The 27,249-nt window shown below is 45.0% G+C and overlaps 3 protein-coding genes across 18 annotated transcripts in view; 2 read left to right on the forward strand and 1 right to left on the reverse strand.

The window, feature by feature from the left end:
* Positions 1–918: 918 nt before the first annotated feature.
* On the forward strand, positions 919–18,013 carry LOC121584330 (lysine-specific demethylase RSBN1L-like; the record flags this gene model as incomplete). Its single annotated transcript, XM_045208783.1, is given in 5 exon segments — positions 919–1,056; positions 1,407–1,549; positions 13,094–13,261; positions 13,458–13,566; positions 16,149–18,013. Coding segments are annotated over 5 exon segments (1,638 nt in total), but the record flags the coding sequence as incomplete, so codon positions are not given.
* Positions 18,014–19,368: 1,355 nt separating this feature from the next.
* LOC121584332 (transmembrane protein 60) lies at positions 19,369–21,880 on the reverse strand. Of its 2 annotated transcripts, none has more exons than XM_041900150.2 (2): positions 21,688–21,880; positions 19,369–20,361 (listed from the first exon to the last, which is right to left on the reverse strand). In XM_041900150.2, exon 2 carries the CDS (start codon positions 20,315–20,317, stop codon positions 19,916–19,918), a length of 402 nt encoding a protein of 133 aa, XP_041756084.2. In that variant the 5' UTR covers positions 20,318–20,361; positions 21,688–21,880; the 3' UTR covers positions 19,369–19,915. The 2 variants fall into 2 exon arrangements, with proteins under 2 accessions (XP_041756084.2, XP_041756083.2); XM_041900149.2 differs by having other exon boundaries at positions 19,369–20,389; positions 21,688–21,877.
* Positions 21,881–22,899: 1,019 nt separating this feature from the next.
* Positions 22,900–27,249, forward strand: part of LOC121584333 (protein PHTF2-like) — an 87,482-nt gene continuing 83,132 nt past the window's right edge. For 14 of the 15 annotated variants that reach the window (XM_045208785.1, XM_045208787.1, XM_045208790.1 and 11 more), the window contains exon 1: positions 22,900–23,053. The gene's annotated coding sequence lies outside the window, so the exon portion shown is untranslated. Of the gene's footprint in view, positions 23,054–25,398; positions 25,472–27,249 lie in introns of those variants that run through there. The other variant, XM_045208786.1, reaches the window with a different exon arrangement.

The raw sequence follows: 27,249 nt of genomic DNA on the forward strand, positions 1-27,249 counted from the left end.
ATCATTGTCATGTGGTTCATCAAAATTCTATCCAAATCTAAATTAAAATGATACAAACCTAAAAATGGCCAACTATGTAAAAATAGCCTACATAAAGCCAACAAATAAAAACATTGCAGCCTGCAGGTAGAAAATATCCTGATTTAAAAAATAAACATCCTATAAATCACATTGGCTACACATGGCCTGTCTTGATAAGAAGTAATCTGGTAGGTCTATTTTATGACGTTTCCACTGGATCAGAGCATGACATTTTTCGCGTTCACGCTGAGTGGTTATCGAAAGGGAGAGGGCTGGAAAGATTTTTCCAGGTAGCCTACAGGCCTACTTCTATGCATGTGCGTCCTTACTCAACATTGACAGGAGCGCTCCAAACAAAAGACATTTACTAAATTGCCAAAACTTGTTTCTCACAAGTGTAGAATAGGTTGTGTACTCTGCAAACAACGTGACCACTCAGACAATGACAACTGGAAGACTGGAATAATACAATAATTACCATAACCAAAGCAACAAACATTGTAGATTAGATGAGAAATGATAGGAATTAACGGTAAATGTACTACTGGTGATACTGTATGTAATGGGGAATTGATATACACTAACAATGAGCTGCATCCGCTTTCACGACTGATACTGCGGTCAACATCAGATTTCCTCGTAAAGTAGTATGCTGCACATGTCACAGCCTTCACACTAAGGCACACTAAATCTCTCTGGTTAGCGGTAGGGGTTGGACATCAGTCCCCAGGGGAACGAGTACTGTACATATTCACTTCAACTGACTTCAACTCTCCAGTGTTGTCAAACCTTTTTCCGAAGTGGTTCCTCCGTGGATTACAATGTTTTTTTTGTGAATTACTGACTGTTCTACTGACTGTTGTACTGACTGTTGTACGGTTCTCTGCTATGTTCTAGGTAAAGAGAACGTACAGCCACGGGACGTACCGGGCAGGTGCCATGCGTCAGATCAGTCTGGTGGGAGCCGTGGACGAGGAGGTGGGGGATTACTTCCCAGAGTTCATCTCTATGCTGGAGGAGTCACCCTTCCTAGAGGTGAGTAGCATTGACACAGAATAATTATATAGATTCATCATTTATAGATGATATCAATCTATAGGTAATAAGTTGTATTTAAAGTCATTTTCACCAAGTTTCTAAATGCTTTAGTTCAGGCCACATTGTATTGGGAGAACTCGACTCATTTAATCTATAAACAAAGGAAGTTGCCCTCTAGTGGTTGAGAAGAGTAATTGTGTTTTTTCAACAACAACAAAAAAAGCATTGGTTTTGATGACGTCTGAAAATTGGATGATCTCTTCCCTGTTCCAGTTTTTATTCCTTTCTATCCCCCCCTTATTGTAACTGTAGCGTAACCTCGTCCCTCTCTCCTTCCCTCCCTCCAGCGGACGTTACCGTGGGGTACGTTCTCCAGTCTGAAGCTGAAGAGTCCAAAAGAGAGTGATGACGGGCCCATCATGTGGGTACGGCCTGGGGAACAGATGATCCCTGTTGCTGACATACCAAAGTCTCCCTACATAAGGAGAAGGTGAGGGCTCACTGTTTTTACAGATAGTAGGTCCTACTTTCACACACAGAGATGCAAATAAATGTATGTTTTTTACAGGATCCTACTTCAAAAGGAACTACTTAGGTTCTTAAAAGTGGGTACACACACACATTATGTCCTTCTATCCTCGTGGGGACCTACAATTTATTTCCTTTCTAAATCCTATTCTCCCAAACCCTAAACCTAACCCTAATCCTAACCCTAATTGTAACCCTAAACCTAACCCCTAAGCTTAAAATAGCCTTTGTCCTCATGGGGATGTGGGAAATATCACCACGAGGGAGACATGTTCCTTGTTTTACTATCCTTGTTGGGACTTTGGGGGTTTTTGGTCCCCACAAGGATAGAAGAACCAACCAACCAACACACTCACTGACACAGCCCCTGGATGTCCCCTAAGCAGTGTGAGATTGCGAGGGGCTAAGAAGGGATTTCAGCTCTATACTGAATGTGTTGATATTGGCTTTGGCTTAAGTGTTTGTTCTTCTTAAAACGAGAAGCCGATCCTCCACACTACACACGGGCAGAATGTACTTCCCTCTGTCCAGCGATTCGCTCTTTCTATTTTCCATCCTCCTCTCTCTCTTTCCTTCTTAAGGTCCTGACTGTAATGTTGCTTTCCATAAACATGAGGTCTGCTTCCTAAATCACACCCTAGTCCCTATATAGTGCACTACTTTTAACCAGGCCAGGGCCCTGTAGTGCACTATAGAGAATAGGGTGTCATTTGGGACTCAGCAGAAAGGAGCTATTTTCTGCTCTGAACCTATCATCTTCTCAGGATGAGGCGATTTAGCTCCTCTCTGTGTTTAGTTTATCATCATGTAGGCTACCGCCGTAGCAAATTAATTCTGCTTAGAAAGAAGAGAGAGAGACGAAAAGGGAGGGGGAGGGAGAGTGGAGCAGGTTCCCGCTCACCCTCCTAGATGAGATCATCGTCATGTTAAACAATGCTACAGCAGGCAACCGGCTGCTCATTGTAACACACAGAGAGACACATGCACACAGATACAGACTTGTTTAACTAACCTTGTTGGGACACACAATTCATTCAAAATCCTATTTTCCCTAACCCCAAAATCTAACCCTAAACCTAACCTTTAACCCCTAACCCTAACACTAATTCTAACCGTAACCCCCTAGAAATAGCCTTTTTCCTTGTGGGGACTAACATAAGTATAGTTAAACACATCCACACACACAGAGAGACGCGCACACACACACACACAGAGAGAGACACACACACAGAGAGAGAGATGCGCACACACACACACACACACACAGAGAGACACACACACACACACAGAGAGAGACGCGTACACACACACACAGAGACACGCGCACACACCCAGTCTCTCATGTCATTTTATTCACAACAATCCCTGCAGCTCAGCATTCCAACACCGCCGCTTCTCCAAACTGCTGAGATCTGATTTATTTCACTCCTTTTTTCCATCTTCTTTACTTCCCTCTCTTCTTGCCGTTTATTCCTAGTGGAACGGACAGGGAGGAGTCATTTCATCATGACAATATTAGCACCGTAGCTTGATTTAAAGAGCAACGAATCCTTTTGAAGACTGCCTATGTGGCATGGATATGAGTCAGAGACAGTTATTCTAGTGTCATTTTGGTCATGAATTCAGTCTCGTCTAAAACAGAGTTGGCACCCTATTCACCTTGCAAGTATGCATTTCACTGTACTGTTTAGACCTGCTGTATCCTTTTGACATCTGGTCAAAAGCTGTGCACTATATAGGGAATAGGGTGCTATTTGGGATGCAAGCTATATTGCTACTGGGGGTGACTCTACTGTAGCTAAAGCTCATCTTGAAAACCTGCCCGGCAACAGTGACTAGGGTCTGGTTTCAATGACAGACTCTTTTGGCAACTTTGATAAAGGGAACAACCGGGGTGGGTCCTCTGAAGACGGACAACTCTCTTAACAAATCACATTTTACATTTGTACATTTTAGTGATTTAGCAGACGCTCTCATCCAGAGCGACTTACAGGAGCAATTAGGGTTAAGTGCCTTGCTCAAGGGCACATCGACAGATTTTTCACCTAGTCAGCTCGGGGATTACAACCAGCGACCTTTCGGTTACTGGCACAACGCTCTTAACCACTAAGCTACCTGCCGCCAGGCAGACATGATGCCAGAACGTTGCTGTTCCAAACCAAAGTCTGCTGGGAAAAGTTGCCCCCCCCACATTTGGGGGACTAAAATATTTATTTATTATTCCAAATATTTTCAAATGTATTTTTTGTTGTTGCAAGGAGCTGTCTTTTTTGTGTTACTTTTTGGGGGGTATTTCTTTCCCTGTCTTTTTTCACACAAAAAAATCTGATGGCTGGATCTCTCACACACACACACACACACACACACACACACACACACACACACACACACACACACACACACACACACACACACACACACTTCTGTGTTTTAGCTGCTAGAGGAGCAGAAGGGAAAGTGAGACCCATAGGTAATCAATCTTTTACCATTATACTCCCCTTGTCATGGAAGCCCCCTTTACACACACACACACACACACACACGGAACCCCCTTGCCGATCCCCCTCGCTGCTCCCCCCTTAATGACGGCATCGTGTAAAATGGATGATTTATTTATTTGTTCTTGAGTCTTCATCTTCATGCTCAGGGAATCCTCAGGGTCTTTTATAGGACGCGGTAACACATGGTTTATGGACCATACTGTACACACAGGAGACAGACATGGAGACCTTGACTGAAGAGAAGGCCTCTTTTACGGCTGTTCCCAGGCAGATTGATGAGCCTATAGCCACTTGACCAAGTAGTCAAAATAACACTTAACTTTCTGACCCAAAACAGCCACACCAGAATTCTGGGAGTAAATTACTGAGTTTTCACTCTGTCTGCTTGCTCAGTTTCCGCCCTCACCTTGTAATAAGTCTCACCAAGTTGACTTGGTCACCTTCACTAGTACCTCACTGTCTGTCCTCATAGATACTGTAGTACAGTGACTAGTGTCTCACTGTCTGTCCTCATAGATACTGTAGTACAGTGACTAGTACCTCACTGTCTGTCCTCATAGATACTGTAGTACAGTGACTAGTACCTCACTGTCTGTCCTCATAGATACTGTAGTACAGTGACTAGTACCTCACTGTCTGTCCTCATAGATACTGTAGTACAGTGACTAGTACCTCACTGTCTGTCCTCATAGATACTGTAGTACAGTGACTAGTACCCCACTGTCTGTCCTCATAGATACTGTAGTACAGTGACTAGTACCCCACTGTCTGTCCTCATTGATACTGTAGTACAGTGACTAGTACCCCACTGTCTGTCCTCATAGATACTGTAGTACAGTGACTAGTACCCCACTGTCTGTCCTCATAGATACTGTAGTACAGTGACTAGTACCCCACTGTCTGTCCTCATAGATACTGTAGTACAGTGACTAGTACCCCACTGTCTGTCCTCATAGATACTGTAGTACAGTGACTAGTACCCCACTGTCTGTCCTCATAGATACTGTAGTACAGTGACTAGTACCCCACTGTCTGTCCTCATAGATACTGTAGTACAGTGACTAGTACCCCACTGTCTGTCCTCATAGATACTGTAGTACAGTGACTAGTACCCCACTGTCTGTCCTCATAGATACTGTAGTACAGTGACTAGTACCCCACTGTCTGTCCTCATAGATACTGTAGTACAGTGACTAGTACCCACTGTCTGTCCTCATAGATACTGTAGTACAGTGACTAGTACCCCCACTGTCTGTCCTCATAGATACTGTAGTACAGTGACTAGTACCCCACTGTCTGTCCTCATAGATACTGTAGTACAGTGACTAGTACCCCACTGTCTGTCCTCATAGATACTGTAGTACAGTGACTAGTACCCCACTGTCTGTCCTCATAGATACTGTAGTACAGTGACTAGTACCCCACTGTCTGTCCTCATAGATACTGTAGTACAGTGACTAGTACCCCACTGTCTGTCCTCATAGATACTGTAGTACAGTGACTAGTACCCCACTGTCTGTCCTCATAGATACTGTAGTACAGTGACTAGTACCCCACTGTCTGTCCTCATAGATACTGTAGTACAGTGACTAGTACCCCACTGTCTGTCCTCATAGATACTGTAGTACAGTGACTAGTACCCCACTGTCTGTCCTCATAGATACTGTAGTACAGTGACTAGTACCCCACTGTCTGTCCTCATAGATACTGTAGTACAGTGACTAGTACCCCACTGTCTGTCCTCATAGATACTGTAGTACAGTGACTAGTACCCCACTGTCTGTCCTCATAGATACTGTAGTACAGTGACTAGTACCCCACTGTCTGTCCTCATAGATACTGTAGTACAGTGACTAGTACCCCACTGTCTGTCCTCATAGATACTGTAGTACAGTGACTAGTACCCCACTGTCTGTCCTCATAGATACTGTAGTACAGTGACTAGTACCCACTGTCTGTCCTCATAGATACTGTAGTACAGTGACTAGTACCCCACTGTCTGTCCTCATAGATACTGTAGTACAGTGACTAGTACCCCACTGTCTGTCCTCATAGATACTGTAGTACAGTGACTAGTACCCCACTGTCTGTCCTCATAGATACTGTAGTACAGTGACTAGTACCCCACTGTCTGTCCTCATAGATACTGTAGTACAGTGACTAGTACCCCACTGTCTGTCCTCATAGATACTGTAGTACAGTGACTAGTACCCCACTGTCTGTCCTCATAGATACTGTAGTACAGTGACTAGTACCCCACTGTCTGTCCTCATAGATACTGTAGTACAGTGACTAGTACCCCACTGTCTGTCCTCATAGATACTGTGAGTACAGTGACTAGTACCCCACTGTCTGTCCTCATAGATACTGTAGTACAGTGACTAGTACCCCACTGTCTGTCCTCATAGATACTGTAGTACAGTGACTAGTACCCCACTGTCTGTCCTCATAGATACTGTAGTACAGTGACTAGTACCCCACTGTCTGTCCTCATAGATACTGTAGTACAGTGACTAGTACCCCACTGTCTGTCCTCATAGATACTGTAGTACAGTGACTAGTACCCCACTGTCTGTCCTCATAGATACTGTAGTACAGTGACTAGTACCCCACTGTCTGTCCTCATAGATACTGTAGTACAGTGACTAGTACCCCACTGTCTGTCCTCATAGATACTGTAGTACAGTGACTAGTACCCCACTGTCTGTCCTCATAGATACTGTAGTACAGTGACTAGTACCCCACTGTCTGTCCTCATAGATACTGTAGTACAGTGACTAGTACCCCACTGTCTGTCCTCATAGATACTGTAGTACAGTGACTAGTACCCCACTGTCTGTCCTCATAGATACTGTAGTACAGTGACTAGTACCCCACTGTCTGTCCTCATAGATACTGTAGTACAGTGACTAGTACCCCACTGTCTGTCCTCATAGATACTGTAGTACAGTGACTAGTACCCCACTGTCTGTCCTCATAGATACTGTAGTACAGTGACTAGTACCCCACTGTCTGTCCTCATAGATACTGTAGTACAGTGACTAGTACCCCACTGTCTGTCCTCATAGATACTGTAGTACAGTGACTAGTACCCCACTGTCTGTCCTCATAGATACTGTAGTACAGTGACTAGTACCCCACTGTCTGTCCTCATAGATACTGTAGTACAGTGACTAGTACCCCACTGTCTGTCCTCATAGATACTGTAGTACAGTGACTAGTACCCCACTGTCTGTCCTCATAGATACTGTAGTACAGTGACTAGTACCCCACTGTCTGTCCTCATAGATACTGTAGTACAGTGACTAGTACCCCACTGTCTGTCCTCATAGATACTGTAGTACAGTGACTAGTACCCCACTGTCTGTCCTCATAGATACTGTAGTACAGTGACTAGTACCCCACTGTCTGTCCTCATAGATACTGTAGTACAGTGACTAGTACCCCACTGTCTGTCCTCATAGATACTGTAGTACAGTGACTAGTACCCCCACTGTCTGTCCTCATAGATACTGTAGTACAGTGACTAGTACCCCACTGTCTGTCCTCATAGATACTGTAGTACAGTGACTAGTACCCCACTGTCTGTCCTCATAGATACTGTAGTACAGTGACTAGTACCCCACTGTCTGTCCTCATAGATACTGTAGTACAGTGACTAGTACCCTCACTGTCTGTCCTCATAGATACTGTAGTACAGTGACTAGTACCCCACTGTCTGTCCTCATAGATACTGTAGTACAGTGACTAGTACCCCACTGTCTGTCCTCATAGATACTGTAGTACAGTGACTAGTACCCCCACTGTCTGTCCTCATAGATACTGTAGTACAGTGACTAGTACCCCACTGTCTGTCCTCATAGATACTGTAGTACAGTGACTAGTACCCCACTGTCTGTCCTCATAGATACTGTAGTACAGTGACTAGTACCCCACTGTCTGTCCTCATAGATACTGTAGTACAGTGACTAGTACCCCACTGTCTGTCCTCATAGATACTGTAGTACAGTGACTAGTACCCCACTGTCTGTCCTCATAGATACTGTAGTACAGTGACTAGTACCCCACTGTCTGTCCTCATAGATACTGTAGTACAGTGACTAGTACCCCACTGTCTGTCCTCATAGATACTGTAGTACAGTGACTAGTACCCCACTGTCTGTCCTCATAGATACTGTAGTACAGTGACTAGTACCCCACTGTCTGTCCTCATAGATACTGTAGTACAGTGACTAGTACCCCACTGTCTGTCCTCATAGATACTGTAGTACAGTGACTAGTACCCCACTGTCTGTCCTCATAGATACTGTAGTACAGTGACTAGTACCCCACTGTCTGTCCTCATAGATACTGTAGTACAGTGACTAGTACCCCACTGTCTGTCCTCATAGATACTGTAGTACAGTGACTAGTACCCCACTGTCTGTCCTCATAGATACTGTAGTACAGTGACTAGTACCCCACTGTCTGTCCTCATAGATACTGTAGTACAGTGACTAGTACCCCACTGTCTGTCCTCATAGATACTGTAGTACAGTGACTAGTACCCACTGTCTGTCCTCATAGATACTGTAGTACAGTGACTAGTACCCCACTGTCTGTCCTCATAGATACTGTAGTACAGTGACTAGTACCCCACTGTCTGTCCTCATAGATACTGTAGTACAGTGACTAGTACCCCACTGTCTGTCCTCATAGATACTGTAGTACAGTGACTAGTACCCCACTGTCTGTCCTCATAGATACTGTAGTACAGTGACTAGTACCCCACTGTCTGTCCTCATAGATACTGTAGTACAGTGACTAGTACCCCACTGTCTGTCCTCATAGATACTGTAGTACAGTGACTAGTACCCCCACTGTCTGTCCTCATAGATACTGTAGTACAGTGACTAGTACCCCACTGTCTGTCCTCATAGATACTGTAGTACAGTGACTAGTACCTCACTGTCTGTCCTCATAGATACTGTAGTACAGTGACTAGTACCCCACTGTCTGTCCTCATAGATACTGTAGTACAGTGACTAGTACCCCACTGTCTGTCCTCATAGATACTGTAGTACAGTGACTAGTACCCCACTGTCTGTCCTCATAGATACTGTAGTACAGTGACTAGTACCCCACTGTCTGTCCTCATAGATACTGTAGTACAGTGACTAGTACCCCACTGTCTGTCCTCATAGATACTGTAGTACAGTGACTAGTACCCCACTGTCTGTCCTCATAGATACTGTAGTACAGTGACTAGTACCCCACTGTCTGTCCTCATAGATACTGTAGTACAGTGACTAGTACCCCACTGTCTGTCCTCATAGATACTGTAGTACAGTGACTAGTACCCCACTGTCTGTCCTCATAGATACTGTAGTACAGTGACTAGTACCCCACTGTCTGTCCTCATAGATACTGTAGTACAGTGACTAGTACCCCACTGTCTGTCCTCATAGATACTGTAGTACAGTGACTAGTACCCCACTGTCTGTCCTCATAGATACTGTAGTACAGTGACTAGTACCCCACTGTCTGTCCTCATAGATACTGTAGTACAGTGACTAGTACCCCACTGTCTGTCCTCATAGATACTGTAGTACAGTGACTAGTACCCCACTGTCTGTCCTCATAGATACTGTAGTACAGTGACTAGTACCCCACTGTCTGTCCTCATAGATACTGTAGTACAGTGACTAGTACCCCACTGTCTGTCCTCATAGATACTGTAGTACAGTGACTAGTACCCCACTGTCTGTCCTCATAGATACTGTAGTACAGTGACTAGTACCCCACTGTCTGTCCTCATAGATACTGTAGTACAGTGACTAGTACCCCACTGTCTGTCCTCATAGATACTGTAGTACAGTGACTAGTACCCCACTGTCTGTCCTCATAGATACTGTAGTACAGTGACTAGTACCCCACTGTCTGTCCTCATAGATACTGTAGTACAGTGACTAGTACCCCACTGTCTGTCCTCATAGATACTGTAGTACAGTGACTAGTACCCCACTGTCTGTCCTCATAGATACTGTAGTACAGTGACTAGTACCCCACTGTCTGTCCTCATAGATACTGTAGTACAGTGACTAGTACCCCACTGTCTGTCCTCATAGATACTGTAGTACAGTGACTAGTACCCCACTGTCTGTCCTCATAGATACTGTAGTACAGTGACTAGTACCCCACTGTCTGTCCTCATAGATACTGTAGTACAGTGACTAGTACCCCACTGTCTGTCCTCATAGATACTGTAGTACAGTGACTAGTACCCCACTGTCTGTCCTCATAGATACTGTAGTACAGTGACTAGTACCCCACTGTCTGTCCTCATAGATACTGTAGTACAGTGACTAGTACCCCACTGTCTGTCCTCATAGATACTGTAGTACAGTGACTAGTACCCCACTGTCTGTCCTCATAGATACTGTAGTACAGTGACTAGTACCCCACTGTCTGTCCTCATAGATACTGTAGTACAGTGACTAGTACCCCACTGTCTGTCCTCATAGATACTGTAGTACAGTGACTAGTACCCCACTGTCTGTCCTCATAGATACTGTAGTACAGTGACTAGTACCCCACTGTCTGTCCTCATAGATACTGTAGTACAGTGACTAGTACCCCACTGTCTGTCCTCATAGATACTGTAGTACAGTGACTAGTACCCCACTGTCTGTCCTCATAGATACTGTAGTACAGTGACTAGTACCCCACTGTCTGTCCTCATAGATACTGTAGTACAGTGACTAGTACCCCACTGTCTGTCCTCATAGATACTGTAGTACAGTGACTAGTACCCCACTGTCTGTCCTCATAGATACTGTAGTACAGTGACTAGTACCCCACTGTCTGTCCTCATAGATACTGTAGTACAGTGACTAGTACCCCACTGTCTGTCCTCATAGATACTGTAGTACAGTGACTAGTACCCCACTGTCTGTCCTCATAGATACTGTAGTACAGTGACTAGTACCCCACTGTCTGTCCTCATAGATACTGTAGTACAGTGACTAGTACCCCACTGTCTGTCCTCATAGATACTGTAGTACAGTGACTAGTACCCCACTGTCTGTCCTCATAGATACTGTAGTACAGTGACTAGTACCCCACTGTCTGTCCTCATAGATACTGTAGTACAGTGACTAGTACCCCACTGTCTGTCCTCATAGATACTGTAGTACAGTGACTAGTACCCCACTGTCTGTCCTCATAGATACTGTAGTACAGTGACTAGTACCCCACTGTCTGTCCTCATAGATACTGTAGTACAGTGACTAGTACCCCACTGTCTGTCCTCATAGATACTGTAGTACAGTGACTAGTACCCCACTGTCTGTCCTCATAGATACTGTAGTACAGTGACTAGTACCCCACTGTCTGTCCTCATAGATACTGTAGTACAGTGACTAGTACCCCACTGTCTGTCCTCATAGATACTGTAGTACAGTGACTAGTACCCCACTGTCTGTCCTCATAGATACTGTAGTACAGTGACTAGTACCCCACTGTCTGTCCTCATAGATACTGTAGTACAGTGACTAGTACCCCACTGTCTGTCCTCATAGATACTGTAGTACAGTGACTAGTACCCCACTGTCTGTCCTCATAGATACTGTAGTACAGTGACTAGTACCTCACTGTCTGTCCTCATAGATACTGTAGTACAGTGACTAGTACCCACTGTCTGTCCTCATAGATACTGTAGTACAGTGACTAGTACCCCACTGTCTGTCCTCATAGATACTGTAGTACAGTGACTAGTACCCCACTGTCTGTCCTCATAGATACTGTAGTACAGTGACTAGTACCCCACTGTCTGTCCTCATAGATACTGTAGTACAGTGACTAGTACCCCACTGTCTGTCCTCATAGATACTGTAGTACAGTGACTAGTACCCCACTGTCTGTCCTCATAGATACTGTAGTACAGTGACTAGTACCCCACTGTCTGTCCTCATAGATACTGTAGTACAGTGACTAGTACCCCACTGTCTGTCCTCATAGATACTGTAGTACAGTGACTAGTACCCCACTGTCTGTCCTCATAGATACTGTAGTACAGTGACTAGTACCTCACTGTCTGTCCTCATAGATACTGTAGTACAGTGACTAGTACCTCACTGTCTGTCCTCATAGATACTGTAGTACAGTGACTAGTACCCCACTGTCTGTCCTCATAGATACTGTAGTACAGTGATTAGACTCTCTGACTCAGACAGTATGACCAAATAGCCGTGGCCAATCGCTTCAGACACAGGAGCTCAGAAATGCTGGTCTCCTTCCCTCCCTCCTTCCCTCCCTCCTTCCCTCCCTCCCTCCCTCCTTCTCTCCCTCCCTCCCCAGAGCGCTGTCTGTTTCTTCTGTTGAAACCTTTTCTCTGGGTCTCAGCTTTGCATGTATTACTTTATCATGGCAGGCAGGCAGGCTGGCAGAAGCCCTGTCCAACATCTGCATACTAAACAGCACTCGGGCAGCATCACAAATGGCACCCTAACCCCTATATAGTACACTACTGTAGTGCACTATATAGGGAATAGGGTGTCATTTGTGACGCGGCCACTCTATCTCTTCGTTGGTTGCTTCTCTCTCAACACAGTGTTCGTAGTGTAATGCATGCTAAACGTGGGGATGTACTCTCACTGCCTTTACAATGGCAGTTTTACCCCTCTCTGACTAACCCTCTTTAAAATGAATCCAGTGGTGGTGGATGGGAAAAATACATGTTTTTCTGGAATCTCATTTCAGATGCTTCTGCGGCCGTGTGCTTTGTCGCAATGTCAACCCAGTTCAGTATTTCCATTCTGTGACTTTGTGGTGACCCAATAAAACCAGAAAAAAACACAATCTTTGAATGTAGTTGCCTATAGGCTTACTAAGCTCCAAGGTCAGGGATATCCTAGACCAGCTCTCCAGAGTCATATAGGAATTGATGATTGATTGATTATTTTGGTCTTATTATGGCCTTCTGCTATAGAAGTTTGTGTTAATCTCAATGTCCTCTCCTCTTCCAGGTCAACCAATGAGATCAAGAACCTGCAGTACCTACCTCGGGCCAGCGAGCCTCGTGAGATGCTTTTCGATGACCGGACGCGTGCCCACGCTGACCATATCGGACAGGGCTTCGAGAGGCAGACCACCGCCGCTGTAGGGGTGCTCAAGGCCGTGCGCTGTGGAGAGGGGTGGGTGGTTTTAACACCCGGAAATATGATAATGTATTGTCTTTAGATACAACGTTGCTTGGTAAAAATGACTTTAAACTGTAGGCCTATTGGGGCTGTATTTAGTATCCAATAATCATCCTACTAATCAGTTGCAAGACAGCTGCATAATCTGATTGGAAATCAATTATAATCTCCCTTCTCTCTCTCTGTGTAGTGCGGAGCCCCCTCGCGTTACCAAAGACGTGATCTGTTTCCATGCTGGAGACTTCCCTAATGTAGTCCAGAGGTTACAACTGGACCTGCACGAACCGCCTCTGTCCCAGGTGAGCTGCACCTGTCTTCTACCTTGTTTCTATGGCATGATGATCCTCCACAGCCCTATACAATCTACTGCCACCCTCTGGCTAGATGTGGTACTACCAGGAGGGCTCAGGGCCTGTTCTCCATTAAAGAGACCCTCCAGGAGGGCTCAGGGCCTGTTCTCCACTAAAGAGACCCTCCAGGAGGGCTCAGGACCTGTCCTCTATTAAAGAGACCCTCCAGGAGGGCTCAGGACCTGTCCTCCACTAAGAGACCCTCCAGGAGGGCTCAGGGCCTGTTCTCCACTAAGAGACCCTCCAGGAGGGCTCAGGGCCTGTCCTCTACTAAAGAGACCCTCCAGGAGGGCTCAGGGCCTGTTCTCCACTAAGAGACCCTCCAGGGGGGCTCAGGGCCTGTTCTCCACTAAGAGACCCTCCAGGAGAGCTCAGGGCCTGTTCTCCACTAACCAGTTAAATGTAACTAAATGCAATCGAAAACGTAATCTACGTAATCCCCAAAAGTAATTATTCATCATGACAGGGCCATAAACAATAACTAGTAATGCTGCATACCTCAAGAAAGGTTAAAATCTCACTTTTCTGGTAAAAATTGTTATAGATTGCTGACGACACAAGTTCAAGTGCACAGTACACAGTACAAATATGAAAACATGAAATATTTCATACAATGTATTTCCTATTCAGCAAAACTGTATGAATAAGGCTTGAAATGATTTATATGCTTTCTAAATATAGTATAATCAAATTATTAAAATGACTAACTATAAGAGTTCACCTTCCTCATAACTGTGAAATACATATTTGTATGTTTAGTGTTAGAGAAAATTAACATATTTTCTAAAGGTCTCTCTTGACCAAAACCTCTGCCCTCATCGCTGTGAACGTCTCACTGAGCTCTAGCTTGGCTTCCTGAACTCGTTAGGAACTCTCCTTCCATCTCATATGAATCTTGTCCATCTATGACAAACAGAAAGGGTTTTTGTTTCAAATCTATGAATTATTTTAGATTACTGGCTATAAATCGGTCTCTGAATGTGCTACAGCGACAAAACTACTTAAAAAAAAAAAATTTATTTATATATTTCTGGTGTATTTTACCCCCTTTTTCTCCCCAATTTCGATCGTGTCTCCCCAACGGGCTCGGGAGAGGCGAAGGTTGAGTCATGCGTCCTCTGAAACCGCGCTTCTTAACACCCGCCAGCTTAACCCGGACGCCAGCTGCACCAATGTGTCGGAGGAAACACCGTTCAACTGACGACCGAAGTCAGCCTACAGGCGCCTGGCCCGCCACAAGGAGTCGCTAGAGCGCGATAAGCCAAGTAAAGCCCCCCCGGCCAAACCCTCCCCTAACCTGGACGACGCTGGGTCAATTGTGCGCCGCCCTATGGGACTCCTGGTCACGGCCGGTTGTGACACAGCCTGGGATCGAACACGGGTCTGTAGTGACGCCTCAAGCACTGCTATGCAGTGCCTTAGACCGCTGCGCCACTCGGGAGGCCCAAACCTACTATTTTCTGCTGCGCTACGATGTAAGGATTGTAGGCATATGTGTTGTTGGTGGCTGTGACATAGGGTTCAGCCAGGAGTTGATGGACAGTCTGAAGAACGAATGAAAGGGTAGGAGGGACATCCCAGCTTCAAATGGTGTCAGATTTCACACCCTGCTTCACACAGGCGTCTGTGAGAATCAGGGCTACCGCTCAATGCAAGCCATTTCGATGGTAACCGGTACCAGAACCATGCAGGTCCCCAACACAGGGGACTTTACATCTTAGAGGTTTTTAAAGAGACCCTCCAGGAGGGTTGAGGGTCTGTCCTCCACTAAGAGACCCTCCAGGAGGGCTCAGGGCCTGTCCTCTATTAAAGAGACCCTCCAGGAGGGTTGAGGGCCTGTCCTCCACTAAGAGACCCTCCAGGAGGGCTCAGGGCCTGCTCTCCACTAAGAGACCCTCCAGGAGGGCTCAGGGCCTGTCCTCTATTAAAGAGACCCTCCAGGAGGGCTCAGGGCCTGTCCTCTATTAAAGAGACCCTCCAGGAGGGCTCAGGGCCTGTCCTCTATTAAAGAGACCCTCCAGGAGGGCTCAGGGGCCTGTCCTCTATTAAAGAGACCCTCCAGGAGGGCTCAGGGTCTGTCCTCCACTAAGAGACCCTCCAGGAGGGCTCAGGGTCTGTCCTCCATTTAGTGTATCTTAAGCTGCAGTTTGTTTTAGAGTTAGGAGCAGCTGAAGGGTGATTTCACAGCATCCGTCTATGTTTACTTTACAAATGGTCAGCCCAGTGCTGGATCCTTCAGCAATAATGATTGAACTACTCCCCTGGCTTAGAACAATATGGGAACAGCTCAGTGGCTCTTCTCCTCCAGTGCGTTTTGAGGCGGCGAGAAAATACACATTGAGAAAAATCCCCAGTGTCTATGGTTAGTACACTGTCTAACTCTCTCTCTCTCTCTCTCTCTCTCTCTCTCTCTCTCCCTCTCTCTCTCTCTCTCTCCCCTCCCTCTCTCTCTCCCCCTCCCTCTCTCTCTCCCTCTCCCTCTCTCTCTCTCTCTCTCTCTCTCTCTCTCTCTCTCTCTCTCTCTCCATTAGTGTGTGCAGTGGGTGGATGATGCTAAGCTGAACCAGCTGAGACGCGAGGGGATCCGCTACGCCCGTATCCAGCTGTACGACAACGACATCTACTACATCCCCCGTAGTGTGGTTCATCAGTTCAAGACTGTTTCTGCTGTCTGCAGCCTGGCATGGCACATCCGCTTAAAACAATATCACCAAGAGCCCCCGGCCGAGGAGGACGAAGAGGAGGAGAGGAAGGTGGACGTGTCGACGGTACGAGTCAAACAGGAGGAGTTTGGGGATGCCTTGATGGGGGGGACCCCAGCTCCTCTTACAGACCCCAACCCCCCTAAAGACAGAGACGGAGAGAGAGACACTGCCCACCCGGAGGTCAAAGTGGAACCTCAACCTGCAGATATAAGGCTGCCCAAACCCTCTGTCACCTCACCCCTCGCCCCTCCACCAGCTCCCATCTCCACCCTAACTCCCTCCAAATCCTCTTTCCAGGACACCAAGCCCAAATCACTTCACCCCCACTACCACCACCATCATCATCATCACTCAGAATCACATCAAACCTCTTCCACACACTCTTCCTCATCTTCCTCACTCAAACCCTCCCCCACATCCACCCCCTCTTCCTCTCCCAAACCCAGCCCGTCATCTTCACGTACCCCCTCTCCCAAACCTAGCCCCACTTCTACACACTCTTCCTCCTTCAAACCCAGCCCGGCTTCCTCTCGTACCCCCAGTCCCTCTCCCTCACGCAAACCCTGCCTCACCCCTTCGCCCACCCTTACCCACACCCCTATCCCCACCCTTACCCACACCCCTATCCCCACCCTTACCCACACCCCTATCCCCTTTTCGACGCCCTCCCCTGCACCCCTTCCACCTTCTTCAAGACTGGCCTCCAGCCACACAGAGAGCAGGACCCCCACACCCCAGTTCCGGCCCCAAACCCAGCCTCAGCTCAGACCGGACAAAGAGACTTGTCTTTACCCAAAGGCCCCAGTCACCCCCCCAGAAACAGTGCTGCCTGGCCCCCCGCACCACTCCTCCCTCTCCCTTAAACACCACCTTCATGATCAGCAGCAGAAAGATGTTTTCTACTGATCTTTGTACATAGTGTTTTTAAATGGCTCTTTTGGGTTCTGTTTTAATACGATCTAAAAGAAAGGAATAAAACCATGATACCAACTCGGTGGGTGATGTATTCTAAGGAACATGTAAAGCTCTGTTGGTCTGCGTCCCAAATGGCACCCTATTCCCTATATAGTGCACTACATTGTGACCAGGGCCCGTAGGAGGGATCTGTTCAAAAGTAGTGCACTATATAGGGAATGGGGTGCCCTTAAGGACGCACTCTTGCTCTGTTGTGTTACTGAATGAATACATAGCAAATGTAACATTCCTCAGTGCCTGTCCATAACTGTGTAGCCTGGTCCCAGATCAGTTTGTGCCTGTCTTGTCTCATTGTGACCATACAGTAGGAGTTGGCTTGGCAAGACCGCACAAACTGATCTGGGACTCAGGCTAATAACTGTGAACTGTCAAAGCACTAAGGGCCAGAAGCACTGGTACTCTGCAGGTCAAACAGCTCCTTAAATAATATATTTTAGTTGTAGGTTATAGATGGATTATTATTATTAGAGCTGACATGAATATATATATATATATATTTTGTAAGATGATGAGAAAGAGTTTCTTTTAAAAAGGATGACTCCAGGCTTTTTTTTCCCCACAGAGGCTTATTTATATCAAGGAAGATTTTAGTTTTTATTACTTTTGTTTGATTTTAATTGTCAGCACTGTAGTGTAAATAACTTTTTGTAAGGAGAAAAACGTGTAGTGTGATTTATACTTAAATATGGACCTCTTAATAAAGGTTAACGTTATGAGTGTTGTTGGATCATGGGGCTACAGTGGATACCAGACGTACAGTACATCACTGGTTCATATCCCACTCAAAGGACCAATCTGATGTCCTTTATCATGGCCTTTTAGGTTATGGATAACTCATGAAACTGATAAGACCATCAATTGTATATTTAACAGGTATCTTTTTGCAATAGAGACATGTTGGGCTTGAAGAAGAGTGTATATTTGGGATTCAACTTGCCACTTTAATCTGAAACAGGCTGTTCATTTATTTCTGCACAAGTCTCCAATAAGATGAATGTCTGCCTGGAGACAGGACAGCGTGTGATCTGCAGAAGCACATTTTAGCAGCATGGCTCAACTGGAGCAGGATTACCTCTCTGGCGTCCGCTACTTCTGTCTGTGTGTGTTATGCACGCCGCCCACACACTGCACTCAGAGGCAATGAGCTCAGCAGTTATGGTATGTGAGATTATAGCCGTGGCTGCTGGGAAAGAACCCACACCCGGGAGAACTGCTGCTGCTGCTGCTCTACTAACTCTGATCAGAATGGGCAGTAGCAGTCCAAGCCCAACAGAGCTCGCTAGAAGCTATGAAGGTTAGGCTCCGACCCCGGCCACATGGTTTGAATGGCTCAGATGATCAAATTAGTGTGATGGGCAAGCCTCCAAAGCTCCTGGCCCAGTCACAGGTTGCGTCCCAAATGGCGCCCTATTTTCTCTAGTGCACTACTTTTGACCAGAGCCCTATAGGGCTATCCAAAGGGGTGGTGTTGCATACAGAAGGGCCTGAGGAGAAACTAACTGGCTGGGCTAACCTTCAGAGAGGGGCTGGGAGGCAGCCAAATGTGAGGGTGTATCTCTGGTACACAGACTGGAGAGGAAGATGTTTATGCATGCTCTGTGTGTGTGAGTGAATGTCAGGAGAAATGTGTCCTTTTAAAAAAAAACCTGAAAGGACGGAGAACATATTTTCAGTCAGTCTCATTTCAGAGTGAGGTTTTTTTTTTTTTTGGGGGAGTAAAACCCAAAATGCATCATCGTTGAGCTGTCTACATATGTTAGTTCAGTAAACATGTACTACTGAGTACATCGAATGAGGCTGTTCAGTCTGAGGAAGTTGTCAAGTTCTTTGATGCATTTTATATGTCCTCAAACGGCCCGGTATTAGAACTGCCATTGACTATTGCACTGTTGAGGCTTGCATTGATTATAAGAATGAACACAAGTAGGCCAACAGTACTCTACCATGCTGCTACTGCCTATCCAATATGGTTGGTAGTACATGGAGACATGCCTGACTTGGCTGCTCATATATTCTGATGCTGGTGTCAACAGTACATAGGTCAGCATACACATAAAACATGATGCTCTGGTTAGTTTGGAACAATAGCCACATCAATTTATTCACACAATACTCAAAAGGAAAATAAATAACATATGCAGATTAAACGTCAAAATGAACTATTCAAGGGTGCAATTTAAAAGGTGAAAGTACCACTACAGGTAGATTCCATTTAAACTGAATGGCACAAAACACTGAATGGCTTTACATAGTAAGAGCCCCGTCTTCCAAACACAACGACAATCATTTTTCATCGTCCCATGAAGTATGAAAGAGTCTACAACAACACAGTACAAAAGATGCTGACGACAAGGAAAATGTCTGGAAATCCTTAGCTGGCAATGTGACATGGCGTTGCTAGATTGTATTAGTTTATCTGACATCTATCTACACGAAGGCACAGTCTTATCTGATAAGCAATACTGTTGGCATGAGAGCAAAGCTTGGACAACGGGGATAACGCTTTCATGTCATAACAACGAGTGAAGGAGAGAGTTTGTGATTTTGCAAACAGCCAAAATAACCCCACTAAAGACGTAGGTTTGTGTGTGTTCCTTCCAGCCTCCTTTCCATTCTCCTCACGCCTCTCTCCTGTCGGGGAAGATGTTATACCCCAGCTCCACCATGGATCCCAGCAACATGCACCACAGAGGAATACACACAAAGGTGAGCTTGATATGGGTAAGCTTCTCCAGCCGGGCGCACAGCGTCAGACAGAAGCCCAGCTTCAGCAGCATGGACGCCAGGTACCAGGCCTCCTTCTTCAGGTCCTGGGAGCCGTTACGAGGGTCGTGGCCCGGTTTACACCTGGCGACCATCTTGACTAGTAACATGAGGAGGAGGATGCCGTCGAAGATCCACACGGGTAGAAAGATGAGGAACCAGTTCCAGTGGACTTTGCCATCTAGTTTGAGGACGAGCATTATGAGGAAGGTCAGGGTGAAGATCCAGGTGAGGAGGACTCTCTGGGCGAGAGACATTCTGTCCCAGCTATGGTGGCCCCACGGAGACACTGGTAGTACTCCTGCAGTGGAAATAGAGATTGGTGGCCCCTGAGAAGAGAGGGTCAAAGAGAATACAGCATAATATAATAATATGACATGTAGCAGACGCTTTTATCCAAAGCGACTTAGTCATGAGTGCATACATTTTTACGTATGGGTGGTCCCGGGGATCGAACCCACTACCCTGGCGTTACAAGCGCCATGCTCTACCAATTGAGCTACAGAGGACCACAGAGGATGCTCATCATGCACCTTTATTGTGTATTGTCGTAGTAAATATATATAATGTTATAGCTTGGTCTGACTAAAATCTTGTGCATGACCCATCTTGTGTTGGGCCTTTGGATTTAATACAATGCACAAAGACTTCTATCTTGTCGGCCTTATCAGCAGGTGGCTATGGACAACACCCACGCCATAGGTCTCTCAGTTCTCCCAACTCACAAGTTATTGCTCTGAGGACATACACACACACACACCCCCACACACACACACACATACACACACACACACATCATCATTGTTAAACATACACACATACACACACACACACATACACACACACACACATACACACACACACACACACACACATACACACACACACACACACACATCATCATTGTTAAGCACACACACACAAAAACCCCCTTCTCTTAGGCTGAACATCTGAAGACAGAGAACCCGACTCAGAGCCAATGCAATGGAAGTGACCTCGACCAACTCATCAGGACCAATCAGAAGATCAGAACTACTAGAATCAACCTACTTTATTTTATTGTATAAAATGTCAGCACACAATGTTTAGGGGCTCGCTCTCTCAGATATCTCCCTACGAGGTTGACGAACGGGTCCGTGCACGCTATTTACAGATATCTTTACCTCTGAATAAACTGCCTCATATTATACAATTATCCACCTTGTCCGAAAGTCTCTACTTGGTCTCCGTTCTCCAGTAAACTTGTTTTATCAACAGTATCCAAACGGTACAGTTTACATTTCGATTGGCACACATTTGAGTTAGCTAGCTGGCTAGATACAGTCAGACGCATCCATTTGATATATTTTAGGTTGTCACTAATGGCAAGCTCTTCTGCAAGGCCTTACATTAGCTGGAACGTTTTTTGAACACAGCTGCAGCCAGTTGCACCTACTTGTAAATGTCATATAGCAAACTAACTAGCTTGATATTTTTCATTGAAATGTTTAGCTAATAAGCTAACATTATTTGCAAGACAGATAAACTAATTGTAATTTTCAGAATGGCTAGCTCGCTAAAGTTAACTGGCGTTAGCTAACGTAGCTAGCTATGCTAGCAAACATCCCAACGCGTTGCAGCAGCCTACCTGATGTTGTGTTTTAATGATGATCAGAGTTTCTGTCTCCGTATCCACCGTTAAATAATTTTCGATAATCCATAATCAATATTAGCAACATGACCGTTTGAATGGTCGATTTCTGATTTACGCTCTTTACGGCGCACGCAAGGTAATATCACGCCCAACGAAAATACCTATTCGTTCCAACTATTGGACCAATGTAATGTCAATCATAACAATTTGCGGATGCAAAGGCATTTACCGTAAAGTTCCTAAATATTCTCCCCGACAGATTTAATACTGACAGTTCAACTGTAACACCATCAGAGGTCAGTAAAGCTCTATGAAGTTGTTCAACCTTTTGCTTTTTGTGCGGTAGTAACAATAATTTAGACTGGTTGTCAGTCGTTTTAGCTAACATTCCAATCCTTTGGAGTTTGCTTTGGTACATGACCTTATTACTGATGAATGTGTTTGTTTTTTATGACCGTGTTTTCTTTCTTTCTTTCTTTCTGCTTGCATTTTGTATTTATATTTTGATGTGTGTATTGTTTTGGAATGTACGTAATTCAGGGCTCATCTGTAAAAGATACCTTGGTCTCAGTATGACTCCCTGATAAAATAAAGGTTAAATAAAATAAATGACATGGAGTGCTACAAGGAGTGGAATGTTAGCTAAAAAGACTGGCTACCAGGCTAACTATAACTCACCACCAGATACGACTCAGGAGAGGGACTTTAGGGAATGAAATGTATACATCGCACATTATCTTTATTGTTGTTATCTATGTCAAATGCAATGCATGTCGTTCACGATGTGTAACAGAAGCCGAGAATGACGCTTGACTGATAGAAGACGTGTTGGGCCTTAAACCATGTCAAATCAAATCAAATCAAATGTTATTTGTCACTTACACGTGTTTAGCAGATGTTATAGCGGGTGTAGCGAAATGCTTGTGCTTCTAGCTCCGACAGTGCAGTAATATCCAACAAGTTCACAACATATACCCAATACACACAAAACTAGTAAGGAATGGGATTTAAGAATATATACATATATGGACAAGCAATGACAGAGCGGCATGGGCTAAGATACAGAATAATATTATAGAATAGAATGCAGTATAATATGAGATGAGTAGTGCAAGATGTAAACATTATTAAAGTGATATGTTGCGCAATATGTTGCGCACATATACCGTTCACGTCGGCAAGAGGGTAGACAAGCTGAATGTATTTATACAGTAAACGGATTGGAGGTCAGCGAGAGAAAGGGAAAAGCGATCCCTTCAAAATCAGCGAAACTGTGAATTGAAGCATCGCCCAGACTATTATATAGATATCATCATAATATTCATAAAATCACCGGTCTGCAGCAACCGGAGTCAACGAGGTAAGAAACGAGACGTGCATTATTTTCATATGATTGCATTTCACCAGCCAGCTCTTTAGAGTCATCATTGCTAAACGTGAGCTAGCGGATTTGAGCATTGTTTGAAAACACAAAATCATCCAGCTAGCTAGCTGATTATTGTATCGATCGACAGATTACAAAAGCATGTAACTAAGGATTTACAAACGCATGTCAGGATCCGTAACGTTTAGAATGTGATCCACTTGAGCCCAAAGAGTGGAGACTGGAGAGAAAGAGTTTGAGTAAGTGAGAGAATTGACACAGATTTAGCAAGGCTGGCAGTAACACATGGATGGCAGCCAGCCCCATGGATGTCTCGACTCAATGAACATCTGGCTGCATCGGAGATTGGGCCCAGTTGAGATCAGATGTTGACCCCCTACTGGTCCATCAATATGCATGACTGCCTCCCCTCCCCCACCGACCGACCCCCACTAATACACACTACACAGGTCAATACAGCCAGCTAGTCTACAATACCACTGCAGGAATGTCTATGACATTATACACACACAGCTAGCTAATAATACAGTTCTGATGCAGTAAAAGCATTGTGTTACTAAGATGTTGATCATCACTTCGAAGTGTTGGGGACAAAGTCACTGACAGTCCTGTTTCCTCTCCACTGAGTCAAGGAAGTCAGATGAGATCTTCAGCTCTAGAAATCTATGGCTGCATTTAGACAGGCAGCCCAATTCTGATATATTTTTTCACTAATTGGTCTTTTGACCAATCACATCAACTCTGAAAAAGATCTGAAGTGAAAAGATCTGATGTGATTGGTCAAAAGACCAGGTCACACTTTATTTGGATAGTCCAGATAGTCCATCTGTAGATGCTTTACAGTCATACTATCAACAAAGTATCTGTTGATAAGCAATTGCTTGCTAAGGTTTTGGGTTAGGTTTAGAATAAGGTTTAGGGTTAGGACAAGGGTTAAATTCAGGGTTAGGATAAGGGTTAAGGTTAGGGTTAGCAGGTAGTTAGTTGAAATGTTACTGATAGTCTGCAGAGCATCTACAGATGGACTATCCAAATAAAGGGTTACCAAAGACCAATTAGTGGAAAAAAGATCATAATTGGGCTGCCTGTGTAAACACAGCCATAGATACAGTCAATCAACTGGAAGGAGCTAGTTGAGGAACAGGATGTGCCACTGGCTATTTGCACAGCCAACACCAACTCTTTATCATGTTGACAAATGCAGATCTGCAGTAGAGACAAATCACTCCAGACACTGTAGAATAACAATGGACATTCTGTGTACATCAAATGTACGTTCACACTGGTGGATCCTTGTTAGGTGATGATAAGTAACGTTATAGTGATGTATTTGGGGTATCCTAGTAGTACATTGGTAGCCTGGTCCCAGATCTGTTTGTGCTCATGCCAACTCCATTGCTCATGTTTGGCATAAATGAGTGTCAAGGAGTACATTGTTAAGAGAATTAAACTTGAAATGTAATGCAGTCTTCAATGTCATCTGTTATTCATTGAAAAGGACACGGTAACGTTTTTTCCATATTCTTTTGGGTGTAAGTCTATCTAGCTGTTCATAACTATATAATAATATATGCCATTTAGAGGATGCTTTTATACCAAAGCGACTTACAGTCATACGTGCATACGTTTTACATATGGGTGGTCCCGGGAATCGAACCCACTACCCTGGCGTTACAAGCGCCATGCTATTCTCGTGAGCGACTACACTACAGCTAAATGATTGAATCTAGAGAATGTAGGGCCTATCTAGTATATTCAGCCTCATACCAGACATTTACATTTTAGTCATTTAGCAGACGCTCTTATCCAGAGTGACTTACAGTTTTAGTGAGTGCATACATTTTTTTCATACCTCTCCCTTCAGTCCTTTGTTCATCTTCTCCCACCCGTGTCTGTCTCTTTTCCCACATAAGGGTTTTCCCTATGACGGCACTAGCTTCCTGTACCCTCCTTCCCTCTATACAGTGTGTGTCTGTGTGTGTGTGTGTGTGTGTGTGTATCTGTGTGTGTGTGTGTGTGTGTATCTGTGTGTGTGTGTGTGTGTGTGTGTATCTGTGTGTGTGTGTGTGTGTGTGTGTGTGTGTGAGAGAGAGAGTCTCGATAAGGGCTCCCCCTATGATGTGTACATTGTACGTCCACTGTCTCTACAACATCTCCTCTACACTGTGTTCCCTTGGTCTACAGACCTCACTGTCCAGTGTGCCAGCAGTGTGGCTTAACTTCGTCTGAATGTAGTTTTCATTCATTTGAGTGTGTCAGACTTTGTGTGTGGATTTGCATGTGCATTTTCCCATTGTGCCAGGACTGGAAGCTCTAGTTCTGCTTTACCACTGTGGGTCTTCCTACCAGGGTTCAGGCTGCGTTGTGTTGGGCTGCTGTAACGCCACAGCATCGGTAGGTCACAGTCTCTTCTCCCACAGAGTGGTGGCCCTTGTCTAAAGCACTAATGTACTGGAACCGTCACGGTGTGAGGAGACTGGTGACTTCACTCACGTCCCTCAGTTCAATGTGTATGTCTGTCTTTCTGATGAAAATCAGTTGGATGAGTGAAGGCTATTCTGAGTGTGACTGGGTCTGGCTGGCTGGCGTCTTTCTGGCTGGCTGGCTGTCTGGCTGACCAGCTCTCACAGTCAATAGTGTTTGATAAGTCTGTCTGTCTTTCAGTAGCTAGAGAAGCCAAGGCTCTCGTACTAGACAGTTTACAGTGGTCTACTGTATTCTGGCTAACCCATTGACGAACTCTCAGCAGACTCTATCAATGGCCAGCAAATTGTTGTCTTGTTAGTCTATAATTCATCTATTATCACCCACATTGACATTTTGTTGTAGACGCTGTTGATATGAATGTCTTGAAAAGACCAGAAACTATAGAGGGGTTAGCTGTTAGCTGACAACGTCATGAAAACGATGTGCGTGCGTCGACGGGGCAGAAGTCTGTGTTTTGTTGTGATTCTGGACGGTCAGATAGCTAGCAACAAGGACAAGAAGCTGCCATGTGGGGAATCGTAGGTGGCTCGTTTCAGGTTCTTGTATCTTGTTATTGATACCATGTCGTGTTTTGACTGATGTCATGTCAATGCTAATATGGCTAAAATTCACAAGCTAGCTAACCAAAAACGTTGACAATGTATTTGAGAGACAACAAGTGCTCATTGTGCAAATGTATTTATGTTTTCAGTAAACATTTGGAGAAGATATATGGTCTCCATGTTGTCAACAATCCTTTGATCCTAAGCCGACCCCACTCATTTTACTCTGTGGTTGAGCTCGCATCGTTACGGTTGCTAAACAACCCACCTGTCGATGGGCTAGTCATCGTTTTCTCCGTTCAGTTTTACTGACGTGTCCTTAAATCATTAACATTATCAAAATGTAGCCTGTTCATTTGATATGAATAAACTGTATTCATTTCAGATGTAGCCTAGAGTTTTATACTGTGGCTCAAAACAACATCACATGAAATGAAAGCAGTCGCAGAGATACCTTGTTTTATTCTTTTGGAGCTAAAACACAAGAAGAAACATATCTCTGTTTTAAAATCAGACCAAAGCCTCCGAGTGGATGTCAACCAAATCCAATTCTCTGGTCCGAACTGCGACAGCATGTGACTAGTGAGTGAGAATAAGGAGGTCTTTGTTGATAACAGGGACTGACCTACTCCATAAAGAGAGATCTTTGGGATGATGGTCATTTCCTCTGGAGAGCTACACATGCCAAGACTTTCAAATGTAGGCCACTCACATTTTCCAGACAGAGTATGATTTAGGTGTTTTTTCACCATGTAGTCTATGATGGCACCCAGAGAGCCATTTAAAGCAGCATAACCTAGTTCCAGAGAGACACCAGGAACAGTCTTGGGCTGCGTCCCAAATGGCACCCTATTCCATTTATAGGGCCCAGGGCCCTGGTCAAAAGTAGTGCACTATGTAGGGAACAGGGTGCCATTTGAGACAGAGCCACAGGCCTACAGTAGGCTCTGTTCCAGGGAACAGCCCCTTGCATAACCTGCAGCTCAAGGCCTGTTTATTGTTGCAGAGCTGCACTGGCTCAGAGGCTTCTTGAGGCTTCTTCCATTCAATCCACAGAGATCTTCCCTACTCAGACGTAAAGGGATGCTTCTCCTGACTGACTCTAGCCCATAGGGCTCTGGTCAAAAGTAGTGCTCTATATAG

This window comes from Coregonus clupeaformis, chromosome 28 (assembly GCF_020615455.1).
Source record: "Coregonus clupeaformis isolate EN_2021a chromosome 28, ASM2061545v1, whole genome shotgun sequence".
Classification (NCBI taxonomy): Eukaryota; Metazoa; Chordata; class Actinopteri; order Salmoniformes; family Salmonidae; genus Coregonus; species Coregonus clupeaformis.